The sequence below is a fragment of the Hippocampus guttulatus genome, chromosome 7 (genome assembly GCF_054856545.1).
Source record: "Hippocampus guttulatus isolate MCC_2025c chromosome 7, RoL_Hgut_1.0, whole genome shotgun sequence".
NCBI lineage: Eukaryota > Metazoa > Chordata > Actinopteri > Syngnathiformes > Syngnathidae > Hippocampus > Hippocampus guttulatus.
Window position 1 is genome coordinate 22,133,383 of NC_141267.1, and position 17,918 is coordinate 22,151,300.

The 17,918-nt window shown below is 48.8% G+C and overlaps 1 protein-coding gene across 9 annotated transcripts in view; it reads right to left on the reverse strand.

Annotated features, from left to right (window-relative positions):
- The window catches only part of szt2 (SZT2 subunit of KICSTOR complex), a 35,026-nt gene that overhangs the window by 11,086 nt on the left and 6,022 nt on the right, over positions 1–17,918 (reverse strand). For 4 of the 9 annotated variants that reach the window (XM_086115633.1, XM_086115634.1, XM_086115627.1 and 1 more), the window contains exons 15-60: positions 17,694–17,902; positions 17,239–17,478; positions 17,054–17,132; positions 16,590–16,678; positions 16,342–16,510; positions 16,135–16,252; positions 15,853–15,966; positions 15,432–15,635; positions 15,258–15,358; positions 14,674–14,812; positions 14,253–14,600; positions 13,903–14,110; positions 13,569–13,616; positions 12,564–12,691; positions 12,108–12,375; positions 11,791–11,950; positions 11,620–11,712; positions 11,315–11,393; positions 10,913–11,221; positions 10,535–10,670; positions 10,354–10,470; positions 9,992–10,061; positions 9,735–9,920; positions 9,367–9,549; positions 8,868–9,045; positions 8,451–8,525; positions 8,160–8,298; positions 7,937–8,072; positions 7,723–7,843; positions 7,500–7,652; positions 7,038–7,140; positions 6,810–6,924; positions 6,200–6,287; positions 6,008–6,126; positions 5,674–5,838; positions 5,257–5,341; positions 4,760–4,939; positions 4,341–4,538; positions 3,761–3,969; positions 3,428–3,588; positions 2,998–3,095; positions 2,787–2,919; positions 2,103–2,233; positions 1,855–1,902; positions 1,510–1,667; positions 593–778 (exon numbers count right to left, since the gene is read on the reverse strand). In XM_086115633.1, coding sequence (XP_085971759.1) covers positions 593–778; positions 1,510–1,667; positions 1,855–1,902; positions 2,103–2,233; positions 2,787–2,919; positions 2,998–3,095; positions 3,428–3,588; positions 3,761–3,969; positions 4,341–4,538; positions 4,760–4,939; positions 5,257–5,341; positions 5,674–5,838; positions 6,008–6,126; positions 6,200–6,287; positions 6,810–6,924; positions 7,038–7,140; positions 7,500–7,652; positions 7,723–7,843; positions 7,937–8,072; positions 8,160–8,298; positions 8,451–8,525; positions 8,868–9,045; positions 9,367–9,549; positions 9,735–9,920; positions 9,992–10,061; positions 10,354–10,470; positions 10,535–10,670; positions 10,913–11,221; positions 11,315–11,393; positions 11,620–11,712; positions 11,791–11,950; positions 12,108–12,375; positions 12,564–12,691; positions 13,569–13,616; positions 13,903–14,110; positions 14,253–14,600; positions 14,674–14,812; positions 15,258–15,358; positions 15,432–15,635; positions 15,853–15,966; positions 16,135–16,252; positions 16,342–16,510; positions 16,590–16,678; positions 17,054–17,132; positions 17,239–17,478; positions 17,694–17,902 — 6,774 coding nt within the window. The remainder of the gene's footprint in view (positions 1–592; positions 779–1,509; positions 1,668–1,854; positions 1,903–2,102; positions 2,234–2,786; positions 2,920–2,997; positions 3,096–3,427; positions 3,589–3,760; positions 3,970–4,340; positions 4,539–4,759; positions 4,940–5,256; positions 5,342–5,673; positions 5,839–6,007; positions 6,127–6,199; positions 6,288–6,809; positions 6,925–7,037; positions 7,141–7,499; positions 7,653–7,722; positions 7,844–7,936; positions 8,073–8,159; positions 8,299–8,450; positions 8,526–8,867; positions 9,046–9,366; positions 9,550–9,734; positions 9,921–9,991; positions 10,062–10,353; positions 10,471–10,534; positions 10,671–10,912; positions 11,222–11,314; positions 11,394–11,619; positions 11,713–11,790; positions 11,951–12,107; positions 12,376–12,563; positions 12,692–13,568; positions 13,617–13,902; positions 14,111–14,252; positions 14,601–14,673; positions 14,813–15,257; positions 15,359–15,431; positions 15,636–15,852; positions 15,967–16,134; positions 16,253–16,341; positions 16,511–16,589; positions 16,679–17,053; positions 17,133–17,238; positions 17,479–17,693; positions 17,903–17,918) is intronic. The other 5 variants (XM_086115628.1, XM_086115630.1, XM_086115631.1 and 2 more) reach the window with 3 other exon arrangements.

Consider the following 17,918-nt stretch of genomic DNA (forward strand, 5'->3'; position numbering starts at 1 on the left):
GATAAACATGACAACCCAATTTTTTGCTTCTACATCTAAATGACTTTTGGGGCTGAATTTTCAAAACATTCATGTAGATGAGGATTTTTGTGTTTTATGATGGGTCATCAAATTTGGTTGCCAGGCTCGACCAAAACACTTTTTTTCTTCTCATGAATCCGTCTAGCGCCTACGGTAGAAATTTTATAAAAATTCGACAAAATCTCGATCAGAAGTTTATCTTTCAACAAACTTGTGAAATGAGCCTAAAATGGCTGTTTTTAACCAAAATGGTAGACTTGTCTTTTCATGCATGGCTTCTTGATACTTTTTTGTGTGTCTCCCCATTAAGCGCAGGCCTACAAAATGTCATGTGGCGAGGTGAAACTTCAATGCTTGCATTCTGCATCTTTTCGACTTGCTTTTTGAAGTGACTGTCAAGGGAGGACACGGATTGACTTCCTGGGGCCACAACAGCTGCACGCATCAGGCCGCGGGACCGGCCGCCTGCTGCGGCCCGCGCAGCAGATGATGGCCTTACAGGTCGCTTCCACTTCAGCTGGCAGAAGCAGCGGCAGATGTGAGCCCGGTGACGTGAGCGACTGCCACATACCCGCTTGGAATGGATGTCGTGGAGCGGCGCGTCCGAGAAGCAGTGGTGATGGAACAGGCCCATCTTCTGGCTGAGCAGGCAGTGTAGCACGTGGGCCCGGGCGTTCTGCCACTTGACCAGGCGGACCAGCTCGCGGTTGAGTGAGGCGCCCAGGTCCACCGACCAGTTGTAGCTGTACAGCGTCACCTGCAGGCGAGCGACATACAACGCATCAAATTGAGGTGACTCAGAGAGAGAGAGAGAGAGAGAGAGAGAGATTTCCTTCTGCTGTACATCTACTGTGGACCACAAAATAGCAGCGCACTACTTTCTTTGACACAGTAAATTGGAAAGATGAATGGCAGCAGGAAGCATTTCGTTTCGCCTAGTTTTTTGTTTTAGATCAGTGGTAGGGAACTCCGGTTCCTCAAGAGCCATATCCTGCCTGTTTTCGATCCCTCCCTACTCCAACACCAACTCCAAATGATCAGCTCATCAGCAAGCTCTGAGGAGGCCTGAAACTATCATGATCAATGAAACCAGGTGTGTTGGAGTAGGGAGGGATCGAAAACAGGCAGGATATGGCTCTCGAGGAACCAGAGTTCCCTACCCCAGTTTTAGATGATTTACTGTCAAATCCTCTTTAATCCTGCTTTTTACGCCTACAGAAAGCAACAACTGTATGTTGGTCAAGTAATGTACATCTTTGGGCATGATTATTTCTGTACATTGTGAGATGATGCGTGTATTAGGCCGGAGAACGATTGATATCACTGCAGGTTATTGAGGAGCTGTGACTGTCTCCGTGTCTCCATATGGAAAGGGATTTGGCATGATCTAAATCAAACTGAAGTGAACTGAATTTGAGGGCCGGTGTGATGGGGCCCAGTTTCCAGCCACATCACACGTTAGAACAACCTCCAATTGTCCTCAGTCACCTTTTTGTCCAAGATGCGAATGAGGAGGAACCTCTGGCGGGGTGCCGGTGCTGACGCCCAGCCCGCCTGCTGCTGCTGCTGGCCCGAGAGGCTGGAGCAGTCACCCTGCTGCTGTTGTTGCTGCTCAGAGGCCTCGAAGCGCTGGAGGCCTTTGTGAGCTGGACACAGGTCAGAAAGGCAAGGACATTTCTGAAGATGTTCATTCAACCATAACCGCATTGTATGCTCGATGGACCATTCCATAATGGATGTAAACAAAATTCACCAAGGTACTTGTTTGAATAAAATTGCACGTTTTGGGCCCTTTCGAGTTTGGTTTGTTAAGATAGAAGAAGTCCTACTTACGTGTGAACCTATTAAGCGGTGCCACGTTTTCCTCCTCTAAACTCTCATCTGTGGCCAACGCAAGATGCAAAAGACGGGACGGACGTAAGACGTGCGACAAGAGACAGACCACACGGCTCAACACCAAGTCATGTTGAGACAACATACACGCGTGCGTTAGACACACATCACGCAAAGACATACAGGCGAGGTGAATGAGGACGTGATGTGTGGTAGTTAAGGATGTGGTTCAGATGGGCTGCGTTTACCTTGCTCGGTGCTGCAGTACCACTGCTGGAAGTTCCTCCCAATGATGATGAAGCTGCAGGAGGCCTTGGGAGGACGCCACAGGTTTTGCACAGCAGATAAAGGAACGAAGATGTCTCCCGATACGGGACAGCTGGAAGCAGACATGACGACATTTTTGACATACTGCATTCATTTTGTTTGTTTAAAAAAATAAAAACCGCATTAGCATGCAGCGCTGGCCTGAGATACAAATTTATAATTTGTCACATGTATATTTATACATGTGTATTTATAATTGGTCACATAACTCAAAACACCTCATATCATTTTTTTCTCAGTGAAATGAATTTAAATGTCGATCAATGATATACATCAGATTAAAAAAAAAATCATCCCTTCACTCAACAATGGGACAGTATTTCCATTGGACAGAGCAGAAAACGCACAAACAAATGAGTTAGAGCAGTTACAGTTGGTTTGGCCCTTAACTTAGAATTTTTTTGATTAAAAATAGAATAAATAATGACAATAATGATGAATGAGTATCTCAGTGGCATTCATTTTGTAACTCAATAAATGCTCACTGAGATTTATTTTAAAAATAAATGAACTACTATGCCATATTTTAAAGTGCCTTCAGGGTTCAGGGGAACGTCGCCATCTTCCGATTTGCTGTGTGCAGTTTGGTCGTGACAATCACTGACCTGGTCTTGACGAAGACCTTGACGTTGGTGTCGGCAGCCAGCGATCCCACCAGATTGACCAGCTCGGCCAGGATGGAAGGCAGCAGGAAGTGGGACGCCACATCGGCCGAGCACTGCTGAATAGACGGGCAGCCTGTACAAAGCAGAAGGAAAAATAAAAGATTAATTATAAAATGATCAAAAAAAGTGATTGATGGAGAGCGCGGCGTACCGAGCTCAGCCATGAAGGTGATCCAGGGCTGGCAGGTGAGCTGGTAGATGGGATGCAGGGCGCCCACGTCGCCCTGCTCCAGCTGGCACGCTTGCCTCCTGCAAACACAAAATTGGACATTTCTTTTCTCCAAGTTAAAGAGAATTGAATGCTTACAAAACGTTCTTGCACATCACGTAACACGTGAACCTTGCCCCCCCCTCCTGAAATTGGAAGTTCGTTTCTCAATTAAAATGAAAAAATAGACTTTTAACTTCTATGAAATAATTACATTAAGTAGAAATAACACATTTCCAAAATGAGTATGAATTATTCTTACTACAATTAAGTGTTTCACGTATTTAATTTATTTAAGAATGAGTTGGTTCAACTGTCTCATAGTTTTGTTTTGGTTTTTTCCTCCACCGAACATGCTTCTGACTACCTGTACCTTTGTGCCTGTTCAAGTTCGCCGAGCCTCTCTTGCGACCACTGCTGCTTGACGCTTTCCGTCTTGTGGCGGCGCCGCACCACGCGACCCTCCTCGCCTCGCTCCGGCACGATATCGTCCGTGGTTTTTGGACTGCCCAGCTCAGACGAATCGGGTTTGCTCTGCGGCCACAAACAACAGCAAGAAGTTAGGGCCCATGCCACGTATGCCAGTCGGGGGAAGGAAGACGTGCTCCATTATCCGATAAGATTCTCCAGGGTTCTGTGTTAAGTACCGAGTACTTTTAACAGTTGTGCTAACTGGCTAATTTGCGAGGCTTATCTTCCAACGTACCAGAATGTCCCAGAAGCTGCGGCGCGTGCTTCTTCCAGTGGGCGTCGTGGACTCGGGCGTGCTGGATCCCGTCATGCCAGCGGTGGCGCCGCTGCCGCTGCCAGGGTGCCCTAAGGTGATAGGTGAGGGGCTACTTCTGAATACCCGAGAGCTGCTACGCTGCCTAGGAGTGTCCTTTGCGTCCTTCGCCTCAGGCAGACTCAAGGCACCTAAACATTGGAAATCAAAACAAAAGGTGAGTTCCCAAAATAATGAGACAACTGATGAGTGATTTTACCTCTGTGGGACATTGTGTGCAAATATGAAACTATTTGCATCTAATTGGTCCAAACATTCAATCATTAAAACTAAGACAATTTAAAATCTTGAGTATGGGATCTAGAGTAGTATATATATCAAAAATAAATATCAAATTTACAGGTTAAAAATGGGTACTCTGATTGTGAGTACGAATGGTTGTTCTATTCTATGTGTGCCCTGCGATTGGTGGATGGATGGGTGATAAAATGGCATTTTTGTCATGATGTCTCATCCAACGTTTGGTGTATTCTGCACCAGTGGGTAGCCGGCGTGGTGTCACCTTTGGCGTGGTCCTTGCCTGGGGTGTACGCGTTGGCACAGGGCAGGCAGAGCGGGTTGGGCAGCACACGTAGCTCCATGAGCACATCGCACAGGGCGTGTCGCAGCGCCCCCTGCAGCCTATCGGCCAGCTGTGCCGGGCTCACGTTGCCTTGCTCCCAGACGTCGAAGCGCACCAGCAGTGGCGCTCCTGCCGCCTCTAAATAGTTATTCAAATGAATAAAATGAAGGGTCAGATTCAAACAAATCTGTGAAAATTCATGATTATCTCAACTGAACCTTTTTTCAAGACAAATGAAGCGGTATCTGATTTTAAAATGCATTTTGAAATGAATAAATGAGTATCATTCACCTGTCGTTGGCATATTTTTTCTCAGTCATTTGCTGGCCACAAACAAATTCAATATCTCATGACTTCACCTTGGCTCCAGCCGTCCTGCACAGAATCGGTTTTCACTCTCAGCACGGTGGTCAGGCGCTCAAAGTGTTCCGGCTGCAGCGGGGTGGAACAGCTGTTGGTCTCTTTGCCGCAGTCCGAGGCGATTGTCTGAAGGGGGTGCCCCGTGGCATCCACGAACGTCAGAGTAATGCAGGCAATTCCTGCCAGGTGGGAGATGGCGTTATCCATAAACGCTGAACTGGATCAAAGTAGAATTTGTGTCTGTGCGATTGAAGAGGGATTTTGTTTTGGCCCAGCAGCAATCGCAATTCCCTCAGGCCCGATTGGTTTGGGGCCGAAATAGGTTGCTGTGCAAATTCAAAGTAAAGCATTGGGACTGTAGAAAAGAGGAAAAGTGCCCAGAAATGCTCCTGACAATGTACAACATAAATCTCGCCACTTGCAATTGTCTGCCCGCGTACTCTTTTGAGCCATCTATTTATCCAAGACAGTACAAACAAAGTGACAGGACGTATACCTTTGCCTCCCGTCCCCTGACCTCCGGGCTTGTTGTAGAGGTAGATGTTGCCATCCGCCACGTCGGTGTTCGAATGAAAGCAGTGCTGCAGAAGGAAGATGGATTTAATCTATTTGGTAATATTTCATCATTGAACGGAACAAATTGAGGTGTACAGTTGCATTCACCAAGGTCATGGTAATCTGCAAAATTTGAAAGGAAAAACATTCTTGTGTGGAGATTATCCTTTCATCCAAAAGGCGGTTTTAATTCAAAAATTAAGGTCTATTGTATTGTTCAAAATGAAGGGACATTACTTTGAGGACAACAATTCCTGGACAGAGAAACACTGCTGCAGCCATCTATGTGAAAGGTTAAGATAGACAAGAATCTAATTGGCTACATTCTTTTGTGGAGCTGAAAAAGTCGAGGCGCTACCTTGAAGTGGTGCGCCGTGTTGCTGTCTGTGTATTTGGGCACATGCAGGAAGATGAGCAGGTTCTGGCGAAGGTAGTGAGACACGGCCGAAAGCCACGGGAGACAGAAGGCGGGGAGGACGAACGTCATCACCTCGCTGGAGGGAGAGCCCGACGGTTGGATGAACTGAACACAGTGGATGAAGCAGAATGAGCCCACAGTTTCCTTTCACACAGGTGCTTTTCTGCCTTTCGATACGAGACAAATTGCCAGAACAACTCGGAAAACCACCACAGAGAGGCATGAAAATGCCATTGTGAACAGTGTAAAATGCGCTGTGGAAAGAAGAAGTGACCTCCACGTCGGCGGGTGTCAGCTTGCAGTTCCTGACGAGCATGACGGTGATGATATCCAGCGTGGTTTCATCCAGACGTTTGCGCAGAACCTTCAACAGCTCGTCCGTGATCTCGGGACCTATCGAGCGCAGACAGCCTTCAGCAGAATTTCTTTGACATTACGGCGGCGTCGAAGATATCCCGCCTGTTACCTGCATTGCCCACCCCATGCACCAACAGCAGGATGTGCTTGTCCACCTGGCCCACTGGACGAGAACCCTCCAGAGACGACCTGGAACCCTGAGAGCCCAAACATTTGGCATCAGTCAGCATCATTCAGCACTTGATGGACATGTCATTTGGTGCACAGGAAAAGTTAATTGTTGTTTGAAGATGAGGACAGACGAGCGTCAGCGTGGAGCGCGGATGTGAATTTGGAACTGAGTGTCGGCGCTTGGAATTGAAGCGGATTTACAACATGAGCCTGAAATGGCTGCTTCAAAACAAAATGTCTGATTTCCTGTGTTTTTGGGCATGGATTTTGAATTTTGGGGGGTGGGGGGGTCTACTCTTAATAGAAATAGCTTCGGGGATGACTTTGCAGAAAATCCCCAAGACAAGTTCAAAGGTCCCTTGGGAATGATTAATATGAGCCAAAAAGTGGTTTACTTCAAATGTGTTTGCAGGCACAGATCCTCAAGATTTTTATTTTTTTTTGTAATCGCCCCCCTCCCCTTCAGTTCAATTTTGTACCAATCAGACAAAATCTATAAGGTAAGTTGAACAAGAAGCATTAAAATATATTTTTTTAAATCTATGCACCATGAGGTCTTCGGAGAACAGAGGCTCCTGACTTCTGGCCAGGCTGAGGGACCGAGAGGTGTGGAGGCCGCCATCCACATCAGCATATTTGCCTGTTTGAGACGTCTCATAAAGTCTGCGAGGGATCAGGTGACAAGTGAACCGGCAAACAAAATGTAATGCAAGGTTTAGGAAAGGCAAAAAAAAATGAAAGCTTGTTCACCGACAGACACAGAAGATGTCACCAACCTGAGGTAGAAAACAGATTTGGTGGTACGCTCCTGGTAGACAAACATATTCTTCCTGTTGACCACACAGAAGGAGTTGAGCACGGAGCGTAAGGCCTGGATGGCTGAAATAAATAGACATGGAGAAACCAAATCAAGAAACTCCTGCAGAGCAGCATCTCAGTGCATGAATTAATACTTGATTAGGTTGGTCGCTTCAAAGCAAAACAGCAGTCTTCCTGCGACTTTTCAGGTGTGGCTTCTTGAACCTTTTTTTGAGGGGGTCGGGGGCGTCTACCCATGCTAGACAAGTCCACAAAGGTTTTGGGCGAGTGGTTAGTGCGTCGACCTCGCAGTGCAGAATGTGAGTGCGGATGGTTGTTCGCCTCTGTGTGCCCTGCGACTGGCTGGCAACCGGTTCAGGGTATCCGACGGCTGGATGAACTGAACACATTTAGGTTCTCCTCACGACAGACATGCCTACCTCTGGACACACCCATGTTAGGTCCCATCTTGAGTCTTGGGTGTATGTGGATGACGGTACTCCACACCACGTCGCAGGAAAAGTGTCCTGGGATGAAGTGCATTGTGGCGGCCAGGTAATCTCTGGCCTGGTAGCTCTCCTCGGCGTGGTAATCTGCAATGCACGAAACACAAAACGCCGCTTACTACACAACTATGCGACGTCAAAGCACAGACCAACTGACCGTCCGAGGTGTTGCGCCTCTGCCGGTATGCGGACTCGCTCTTCCAAATGTCCTCCTCGCTCTCTGCCACCAGCAGGGAATTGCACACGTGGCTGTCGTGAAGGTCCTGCAGCAGCATGTGCTAATGTGGACAAAAAAAAAACAAGATGTATGGCAATGACCATCACCACAGCGGTTGCAGTAATGATATCAATTGTAGTGTTGGTGCTGTTACCTGGTTAACTCTGCGACACAGCTCTCCAATTTTCTTTACCACCATCTGATGCAGTTGTAAATATTCCGGCAGCTCCTGCTTGTCCTCCCGGCTTTCCTGCTCTTTGCCATTCATCTCCCGTTCCTCACTCACACTCCTGCACATATTAAATAAATCTACGACTTTCTGGCTCAGACATGAACCATGAGTTGATGTTTGGAAGGTTCTTGAGGACCGGTCTTACCTGGAATGGGAGTAGACCTTGACTCTGTCCTGGTGAATCTTCGCTATGAGCCAGAAGGCGGGCATCCGAGGTGTCTGGCTTTCTTGATCATCCAGGGTGGGACTTTCACACTCTGAGTCGCTGCTGCCGCCATCATATCCTTTGAAGAAAAAAAAAAGCAGTTCCACAAGGTTCAATGCAAGGCCCCCATGCATTTCGTATGGATAATGTTACAACACACGATTCAAGAAGAGGATTCTGTCCGACACTTTTTTGTTGTTTTGCTTTAAGAACAGAGGTCTTCAAACTCACCCTGCATGTCGGAATCCAAACTTCCTTGGCTTGAGATGACGCTCTGCACACGACTTGGCCTCAGCTTGCCGCAGCCTGTGAAAGAGAATAGTTTGCTGAGGATCCCTAAACAAGATTAGTGAGTTGGATGGAGCAGCTAGGCGTTGGATATCTGTCGTGCGACTTGCCTTTGTTTATGACTTACTGTCTACCCCTGTTCAAATGCCAGGTTTTAACCGGTGTTAAATGGGAGTCAGCATATACCATTTAAAGTGCAGATAAACAGCAAATATGTTTCAGATGCTTGAGCAAGCCCCAAAAATGGCCAATCCCACTGCAGCATCTTTTGCGGTGGTCCCAAAACACACGTGGCTGTATTTCAGCGATCTGTTCATTGTACGGTTACTCGAACAGAAATGCACCGTGGAGTCGACTCACCGTGAGAAGCGGACTGCACCGACTCTGCGAGGCTGACGCTGGAGGGAGTCTTGGGGGGCGAGGTGGGCTCGTTCAGCAGCAGATGGCTAACCGAGCTCTGTGTGTTTCCGCCATCGTTTTTCAAGAATGCGACCTGTTCGTCGAATTCTGCTGTGGTGTCAGTCGTGAAGTTGGTGGCCTGCAGGCAAAACAATTAGAAGTGACCGGTTGTTTAACGCCCCTGTAAAGTGAAAATAATTGTGACTTTATTTTCCAGTTTTTCTCACCCACCTCACACTAGCCACACACAGCCTTTCTCTGCATGACATGCACACACTCACAGCGGATAATGTGGCGCGATAAAGCAGCCATGCCCGTTATAGCTTCACAATTTTATTACAGGGTTGGCAGTCTTACATGTTTTCAGTGATAGTTTTCAAACATGTAAAGAATTTTGAAACTAATCTCTGAATTTATTTGAAAGGGTCTTTAAAGGCTGAGAAATTTTAGACTCTCTTACCACATGAATCTCACTCTCCAAAAGAGACTCTTCCTGAGGCGGGCTTCTGTTGGCGGCAATGCTCTCTGATAGCTTCTTGACGATGTGAATCCTTTGAGGGTGTAGCCGACTCAGAGACACGTAGTAGAAGCTGTCCTGCTCACTGTTGAGCACGTAGCCAGAGAGTGCCATGCGACGGAACTCCTGCAAACAAAGAAACAAACACGTAAGGCAGAAAGTCAGGACAACAGACAGGACTTCTCCTACCCTGTTTTGTTGAAAGAAACTATCGCTGTCTGACAAATTTTTCCCACCCGACACTGACATCAGCGGATAATATGGATTTTAACTCTAGTATCAAAGCAGTCATAGCGAGCAGATCAACTTGCCTCCTTGAACTTGTCCAGCGACTGCTCAGGCCTGAAGACAAACTGCAGCGGGACGTCCTCGCCGCGACAGTGCGGCCGCCCGGCCGAGCGAACCACATGCTGCGCCACCTTGAGCAGCGTGGTCGGGCCGATGGTGCGCGAGTGGCGCAGCGCCGACACGATCTCGTCTTCCAGCAGCCAGCGGACCTGATGGAAAAGAAATGTCAAAGGACATATGGCGGCCTGTACGGGGCAGGAGGGTGTCACTGCACACTGACCTCGTCCATGGTAGCCAGGATAGCCAGCTTGTGAGGAAGCGGCAGCTTGGACAAAGGTTCGCCACAGACCCTGACAGAAACATGTTGATAAACAATCAATATGCTTTTTTTTTCAAATAAAATGTGGGGAAAATGTAGAAAACTGTATCTTGTATACTGCTTATGTAGAGTTTCATTTGCAACTAATTAAGTCAAGAACGAGAAGAGCGACACTGCCCCCTTCAAAGAGGCTAATTTCGACAAGACATCCATTTGGATGGATGGTTATCTCCTTGAAGTGCAAATATGTGGTCCCTTGAGGGATGCAAACCTGCCTCACGTGAAACAAAATCCAAACCCACAGAGTAACTTGGGACACTCACATGTCCACCTCAGCTCCCTTCAGCCCCTCCAGCATGGCCGACAGCTCCTCGTCCGACCGATACGACGACGGCTGTCCCGGTGAACGGTTCAGGGACACGCTGCTCTCAGACGTGTACCTGCAAGTGCACGGAAGCGACGCGATGATTATTTTAAACGCCGCATTAGACGCCACCGCCTCACCTGTTGTGATGAAAATCGGCCATGACTTCGATCTCCAGAGGAAGGGTGAGGACAAAGATGTCCAGGGTGACCGAGAGGTCGTTCAAGTCCACGGACAGTAAAGCCTTGGCATCCTCCAGGCAGGAAATGATCTCACCTGCAGGCACAACATTCACAAGCAAGTCACAGGTGTTACACTTCACAACTTAGTTCTGGGTTTTCACTGTTGCCTTACGCACAGCTACCCACCAGCCACAGTTGAAGTAGTACCTTGAGATAAGAGTTAAAATCTAAAACGGTGCTTCGCTGCCATCTACTGGTGGTCGTGCATTACTAAGGTTTTTTTTTTCCCCAAGCCTGGCCACTGTATATATTTCGACAAAATGGGCATTTACTCACCTAGGCAGGTGGGCAGGCTGTGTATGGGTGTGGATCCGTGGCAGCTCTTGGCGTTGACGGAGCAGGTAACGTGCAGGAAGAGTGGCGGCATGTCCATCTGCGGCCCCTCTGCCTCCAGCAGTGAGTCTCCTTCTTCCAGGATGCTGAAGGAGTCCTGGTCCTGGTCCTGGTTGACCGTGTTGGAGTCCGAGTGCGAGCGGTCCTCGCCGCCGCTGAGGCTTCTGATGCTGCCGCCGCTGGGCTGCTCCTCGTATTCCACCACCAAGTCGTTGTCGCTCTCTGTGGTGATGCAGCCGCCGGACGCCATTTCTACAATATAAGGTGCCAGACTCCATCTTCCGTCGGATGCGAAAAAGGGGACAAACAAAACGAAAGACGGAAAAGTGTTGGGAAGAACCTCACCGTCTTCAGTGGCTTGCTCGGCCTCAGACACCGTCTCTTCGTTGGGCCTCACCTCCAATTCGCCATCTTCTGAGTCCTCCTAGAGAAGCCAAACATTGCAACACACGTAACATAAACGCACCCAACATTGTGGAACTACCCGTTGTCAGAGCCTACTGGGGGGAAAAACACGAACACTAATGCCGTAGTTCCCTAGTTCATAAACCCAAATGCATCCAACGGTGTGGAGCAATCACATGTCAGAGTCTACTGATAAAAAGAGACGGTTTTCAAGAAAGTGAGGTGATGAACGCGGACTTCCTCACCTCCTTCTTGGAAGACGGCGGGCAGTAATAGAAGTAATGTGGATTGGAAGGCACAGGTTTAAAATACTGGAACACGATCGCCATGAACTTTTCCTGCAAAGGTCGAAGCAATTCAGAGTCGCCAAAACAACAGCTCGTCATGCGCTCAACTCCTTCGCCGCGATATTTCACCTGAATTATTTTGTGCACGTCTGGGCACAGGTCACAAGTGGGATGCGTCTGGAGCAAATCTAGGGGGAATGCTGGGAGCTTGCTGGACACCTCCTGGACGAGCTGGGGTTGGGGGGCGGGACCGCGGGAATCTGCTTCGTTGCCATCTTCCAGCTCAAAACTGTTATTTCACACATACAACCTTCAGAGATGTCCAGTTCATATGGAAAGTGCTCACAAACGCGTGTAATGATGCCCCCACCCCCCCAGACAAAAGTTCACAATTCCCTCAAGGTATCAAGATAACAGAAGAGCATTGTACGAGTCTGTCTACAAACCTGGACGAGGAGGCCACAGCAGACTTGACATCGGCTCGATCCTCCTCGGACTCTCCGACAATGAAGGTGGCCAACCTCCCGTCGGCTTTGGGCTGCCGAGTCCACGCGGGAGCTTGACCGTTCTCCCGGAATACCCGGATGTGTCCACATAGTGTCTGCAGGAAGGCCGTGATGTCAATCTCCTGCAGGGACTCCTCGCAGTAGTCCATGGCCATAAGGACGTCCTGGGAGCTGATGCTGAGCGACTGCTGGAGGCTCCGGTAGACGCCTGAATGCCACACATAAGAAAAACCGTCCCTTCAGACCCTTTCACGCAGCGATTCGACAGGAAGAGATGGCCTTTGTGCTTTTAACGTAACAAGTGTGGCAGAAGTGAATGTCACATGAACTATGGTGGAATTCCACGAACAGGTTGACTGAGAAAGTAGACACAGACTTGTGGTTTGGGCAGTTCACCTTTGGCGAAGCTCTGCTGGTAGTGTTCCTGCAGCAGGCTGCAGTAGTGGGCAAGCTCCTTGTGCTTGTGAGGCTGCGCCAGAAGGTCCGTCCAAGGTGTAGGGCTGCTGCGGTCCAGAGAAAGCGACCTGTCGGGACACAGTGGGGCGGCAAATGACTGGGACGCTTCTACGATTTCACAACTGATTGGTCGCGAGTCGGCATTTCCACTCAGTCCACTCCATGGTGTAACGCGGCGTTAATCTTGACCCATGACAGCAATCATTTGAGGTCTTCTCAAAGTTTCACTGAGGAACAGCCAAAGCCAAATCAGTCACACAACAAGGAACACCCTGAACTCTTGGCAAGGCCGTTGGGTGTTAGGACCATGGGAATGATCATCTATATTTAGTTTCTATAAAGGTAATTTATCCAAACCGAAAGGAGCCTGCTGAAGGGATCGTGTGTTCGAGAGGTCCAGGAACATTTCGGGTGGGATCTGCAACCAAGTACTATGATTAAGAAGTCAAACTTCCTGGAACGTTAGGTGGAAATGTGATCAACGACACCCATTGTGGGTTTGGGTTGCTGTCTAAAATGATTTTGGGGGAAATTCCCCAGGGTTGAAAGAAGACATTGATGAGGAGGTTTTGAGAGGCCCAAGAATCTTTGGAGCAGGATCTGTAAACCAGGTACGAGGTTCAAAAAGTACATTTTCCAAGGACTTCGTGTGGAATTGTGGCTTAAAATGTCCTCATTTAATGTTGGTATAACTAGAACCATTGTGGTGCACCGAGGCACGAAGGAGTGACCCATTAACTCTGACTGCATGAGGCTACCACCTAGAGGCCTGGAGTGGAAGTAGGCATCATTTTTGACAGTTCTATTGGTTGTCCAACCGTAGATAATGATGTGACGGGTGAGTCGACATGCTCTTTTTGTTTTTTGTTTTTTTAATGCAAAGATGCAACGTGCAGGCTGGTAAAAGCACCCTTGGCGCTGACAAAAACAAGCAGCTCTTCTTACCTGGTCTTCATCTGCTCAGGCATCTGCCAAGACTGAGCCTCTTGAGGTCTACTCAGTCGTCAAGACAACCACAGACACACAATCAATAATTACAGCTGAACATTTTGGGTTTTTTACAGCCAGAGGAGGGACCTTGGAATGTTTTTATTTATTCACGAATTGAACTCATCACTGTATCCGGGTGGGGCGATGTTAAATAGCCAGGCGGTTTTGCCGAACCCAGCTAATGCGCGTGACCTCAAAGTTTGATGAGTGTTTTGAGCTTTCACCGCCGAAACAGTGGCGCGAGAGCCATTTGGCGGCTAAAGCGAAAGCGTTAACGGTGTAGATGTACCTGAAAAAGACGTCCCGGGGGTGTCGGCTGGCGGCGGGGTGTACCAACTGCTCCTTGAGCAGCTCCAGGCAGCAATTGTACACGTAGACGGGACATTTGAGCTGCGTGCCAGAGCTCTGCTGGGACAACTGGCGGCCCAGGATGCCACCGCTGCCGCCGTGCGCACCGTAGTGCTGCGGCTCAGAGAAGTGAACTTTGTCAACCAAATCTACAACACACACACGTGCAGTAGTAATGCATACTATTAACACACAGCACACCACACGCATTGTGCAATGATGGGAAGAAAAGTGTGATCGTTTTAATCAGAAACAAATGTGAGTGTTGCAATGTGACTGGGAAACCCCCACCTGCACCTGCCGTAGACTGACACGAGCCGGGCGTTCCGGGCTGGCTTTCGGACATCCTGCTATCCCGCCCGTCAGACGGCAGGGCGTCAGTGGGCCTGGCAGGTCCCCTCGGCTCCTCCGAGGACGGCGAGACAACGGGCGACGTGGAGTCCAGGGGCCCGCCGCTTGAACCCCTCCTCATCTCGAAGGCTGGACCCAGGCTGGACTCGGACCGGCCCGGTCCTCCGGCGGACCCGGACGGCGAGTCGGCCTGTGACTGTTTGTCGGGCGTCAGCGTGTCGTCGTCCTGCGTGCTGACGTGACTCAAAGGCTCCGCCTCCAGCCTAGAGGTCATCAGCATCAGGACATCTGTCCAGAAAAAAGGCAGACACGTTTGCACGTTGCGGTAGTTTATCATTGAGCGGGAACGGAAAAGTGGCACCTGCGAAGGTGGCAGGCAGGAAGGTGAGCAGGATCTGTTGGGAGCTGATGTGCTTGGCGTAACACCTCCACTGGGGCACCGAGCAGCTCTGCCCCGCCAGCGAAGGCTCATCATAAACCAGGTCGGCGTTGGCCAAACTCTGACGGTCAAACACGCAATTAACAGTCCGCGCATTTTAGAATACGGAAGTAACATGTTAACGATATGCAATCTTTATCTTATGTTTTATGAGTTTATAATTTTTAAAGAATATTTCGTAATGCATTTTATTACAGTTTATTCATGCATAATAATTTTCCTAATATTGTCATTCGTGAAATATATTTGGAACAGCTGGGATAGGCTTCAGCTTGCCCGCGACCCTCGGGAGCATAAGCGGTTCGGATAATGTCAAGATGTAATTTTAAATGCAATTTCAATAAAAAAATGTTTACATTGTAGTAAAATGTATTTTTCGTTTTGCCAGTTGCCAGTATTTAAATCTGTGTCCATAATGGTTCACTTCTTATATTATTCAACACCATTCACAAACATAATAAATAAAGCGAGTTGTGTGGACTACTTTTGTTTTGTAGCAGGATTACCTGCAACGTGCTGGTGGATTCTGTCATCTCTTTACTGCTGCCGGTTAAGTGAAACGCTGACATCACTTCCTTTCTATCCAGAGGCCTTGTGAAGTCTTCTGCTGGAAAAAAAAAAACACCAAAAAAAAAAAAACATGAAGCTCTTGAGATCTGCCAACCCGGTAAGGAACTCACCCTTGATGACGGGCAGGGGGAAGGGAGCGCAGTGGCCGTTGCGCTCGCGCTCAAGGACGTGGCGCATGAAGGCGGCGTGATCGCCGACGGCTACGGGAATCTCGCGGTCGCTCAGTTCCTGTTCCAGGCTGCTGTGGAAGAGGCCCAAGAGTAGCTCGTTGGGAAGGCACGGTCCGCTACAGAGGTGCTCCTCCAGCTCCGCCTCTGGAGACACACAGGAGGCGGTGTTTGCCCAGGGTAGAAAACATTGAAAATCTTTACCACATACAGTATTTGGATAATACAACTGTTTTAGAATCTCAACAGAACCAGTTAGCCACGGGGTCCAAATTGGTCAGTGGGGATGATTTATATCAAGTACAAAAGTACAATTTTGACACATTTGCTTTACATGTTTCAGTGAAAGAAAACAAAATGATACCTGTGCCGAATGTGAGGAAGAAGAGCTCCACCTGCTGGCATTTGGGCAGAAGCTGGATGAGATCAAACTGAAAAGGAACCATGTGAATGCTCTCCTCGGAGGCAGAAGGATCTCCTGAAACCAGACGGGAAGCGACACGTCCATGCCAACAAGATTAACTCATTCACTCCCAAAGACGTTTTTAAACGTCTTTTCAGACTTGGTCTAGAATTGGCTGGTACTGAATGAGTTAAAGATGGACACCAAAAAAAAAAAAATAAATAAAAAAATAACCTTCCAAACCTGTGGTGTCCCTGAGTCCAGCAGGCACAGAGCAGACCTGGTCCTTGTTCTGACACAGCTGACTCAGGTACTCAAATGTCATCACGGTGGACATGCAGGCTAAATCTCTGGGGAAGATCTGGGTGAATTTACAGCAGAGTCAACTCGACCAATCGGGGGGGAGTACTTCGTCGCAAACAAGGTGGGAGCGGTGGCCGAGTGACTCACGGCTTGAGGCACTTCCTGGTAGCTGAGGCCCAGCAGGTGGCGATGTTGCTCCGAGCAGCTGGCGATGGTGCCAGTCTGAGGCTCCACCCAACACTCGGTCACCACGTTGAGCTCCACGTCCACGTCCACCGCTTCAACCTCCGTGTCGTTGTCGTCGTCCGTGGAGAAGCTGCAACATTCAGCGCAACCTTTTTTTACAAACGGCGCCGATCGTCAAATATGAGGTGAAGGCGCGCACGAGGAGCTACCTGTCCTTGGTGGAGGTCGCGTGAGGTGGGAAGAGGATGTACTGGACGATGCACGAGTGACTCTCTTGCTCGGAGTCGGCGGACGTGCCCTAGCGCAGGAACAAACGTACAAAGTACATTTGTGTACATCGTCTTCAAAGTTCGACCCTGGATAACGAACCGCATACTGCTTCACCAAGACAATTCTTATTATTATGTTCACATGTAGCTGCACGTTGTATGTTTATGAAAAAGTTTGAATATAATGATGTATATTTAAGAAGAAAAAAAAAAAAACAATAGTCAGGGGACCTTTTCGGCCTCTTCCTCTGACTCATTTACGCAACATCTCTACCAATCAAGCTCAGTGATGCCCAAAATGTTGTGGTACAAAGTGGTAGTACACTGAAGGCACAAAACCCTTTCAAAAAATTGCCTCCAAATCTGCGATATTGTTTTGTGGCCAAGTATGTAAAGTATTTTACCTTCATGGGCAGCTCAATGACCATGTTGACGATGCCGTCTCCGCTGGCGGCAAAATGAAAACCCTCCGACAGGCGGATCCTTCACAACAAGAACTTTCAGAGTCAGGCTTGCGGCTTGGATCTTAAAAAACTCGTAAGTAGGGTCACTTGTATCTCAAGGCGCCGCTGTATGTTGGGGGACTCACTCAGACAGCATGGAGAGGATGTGGGCGACGGCCTGCATGGCCACGGCCGGACCCTGGCTGCTCTGCACCGCCCACACCCAGCGCCGGTGCAGGAAGTAGCGGGACAGCGAGGCCAGTGTGGACGAGGCGGCGCGGTTGCCCGCCACGTTGAGGGGCGCCGAACCGCTGGAGGGCTGCAAAGACGTATTCTCGATGCTGAAGATGAAGGGAGTCCTGAAGTCCGGAGGCAGCTTCTCATACCTGGCGAACAGATCGAAAACAGTCCAAAAAGCTGAGAACTTTGATTTTGACCACTTGAGGTGTATTGCAGTCGATTTGTTGGTGATACGATACAATACAATACAATCGGCTGATTATTTTTTTCTTCATGAATCGGCTTAACTATTTTTTGAACTTTCTATCCCTTTATTTAAAAACAGAACAATATTTTTTGACGTGCGTGCTTCGGCGCCGACCTGATGAGCAGCTTCTCGAGCGGCTTGTTGAGCACCACAACGCACGGCCGGTCCGACAGGGCCTGCTTGGGCGTGGAGAGAGCGGGCGACTTGGACGGCGAAGGCTGTCCCGTTGCCGCCTTCCTCTTGGTCTTGGGCGTGGCCTCCTTGCTGTGAATGCGATGCGGGAAGCGGAGCTTGAGGATCTGCTCGCGGAGCTCGTCCACAATCTGACAAGCAGGGGAC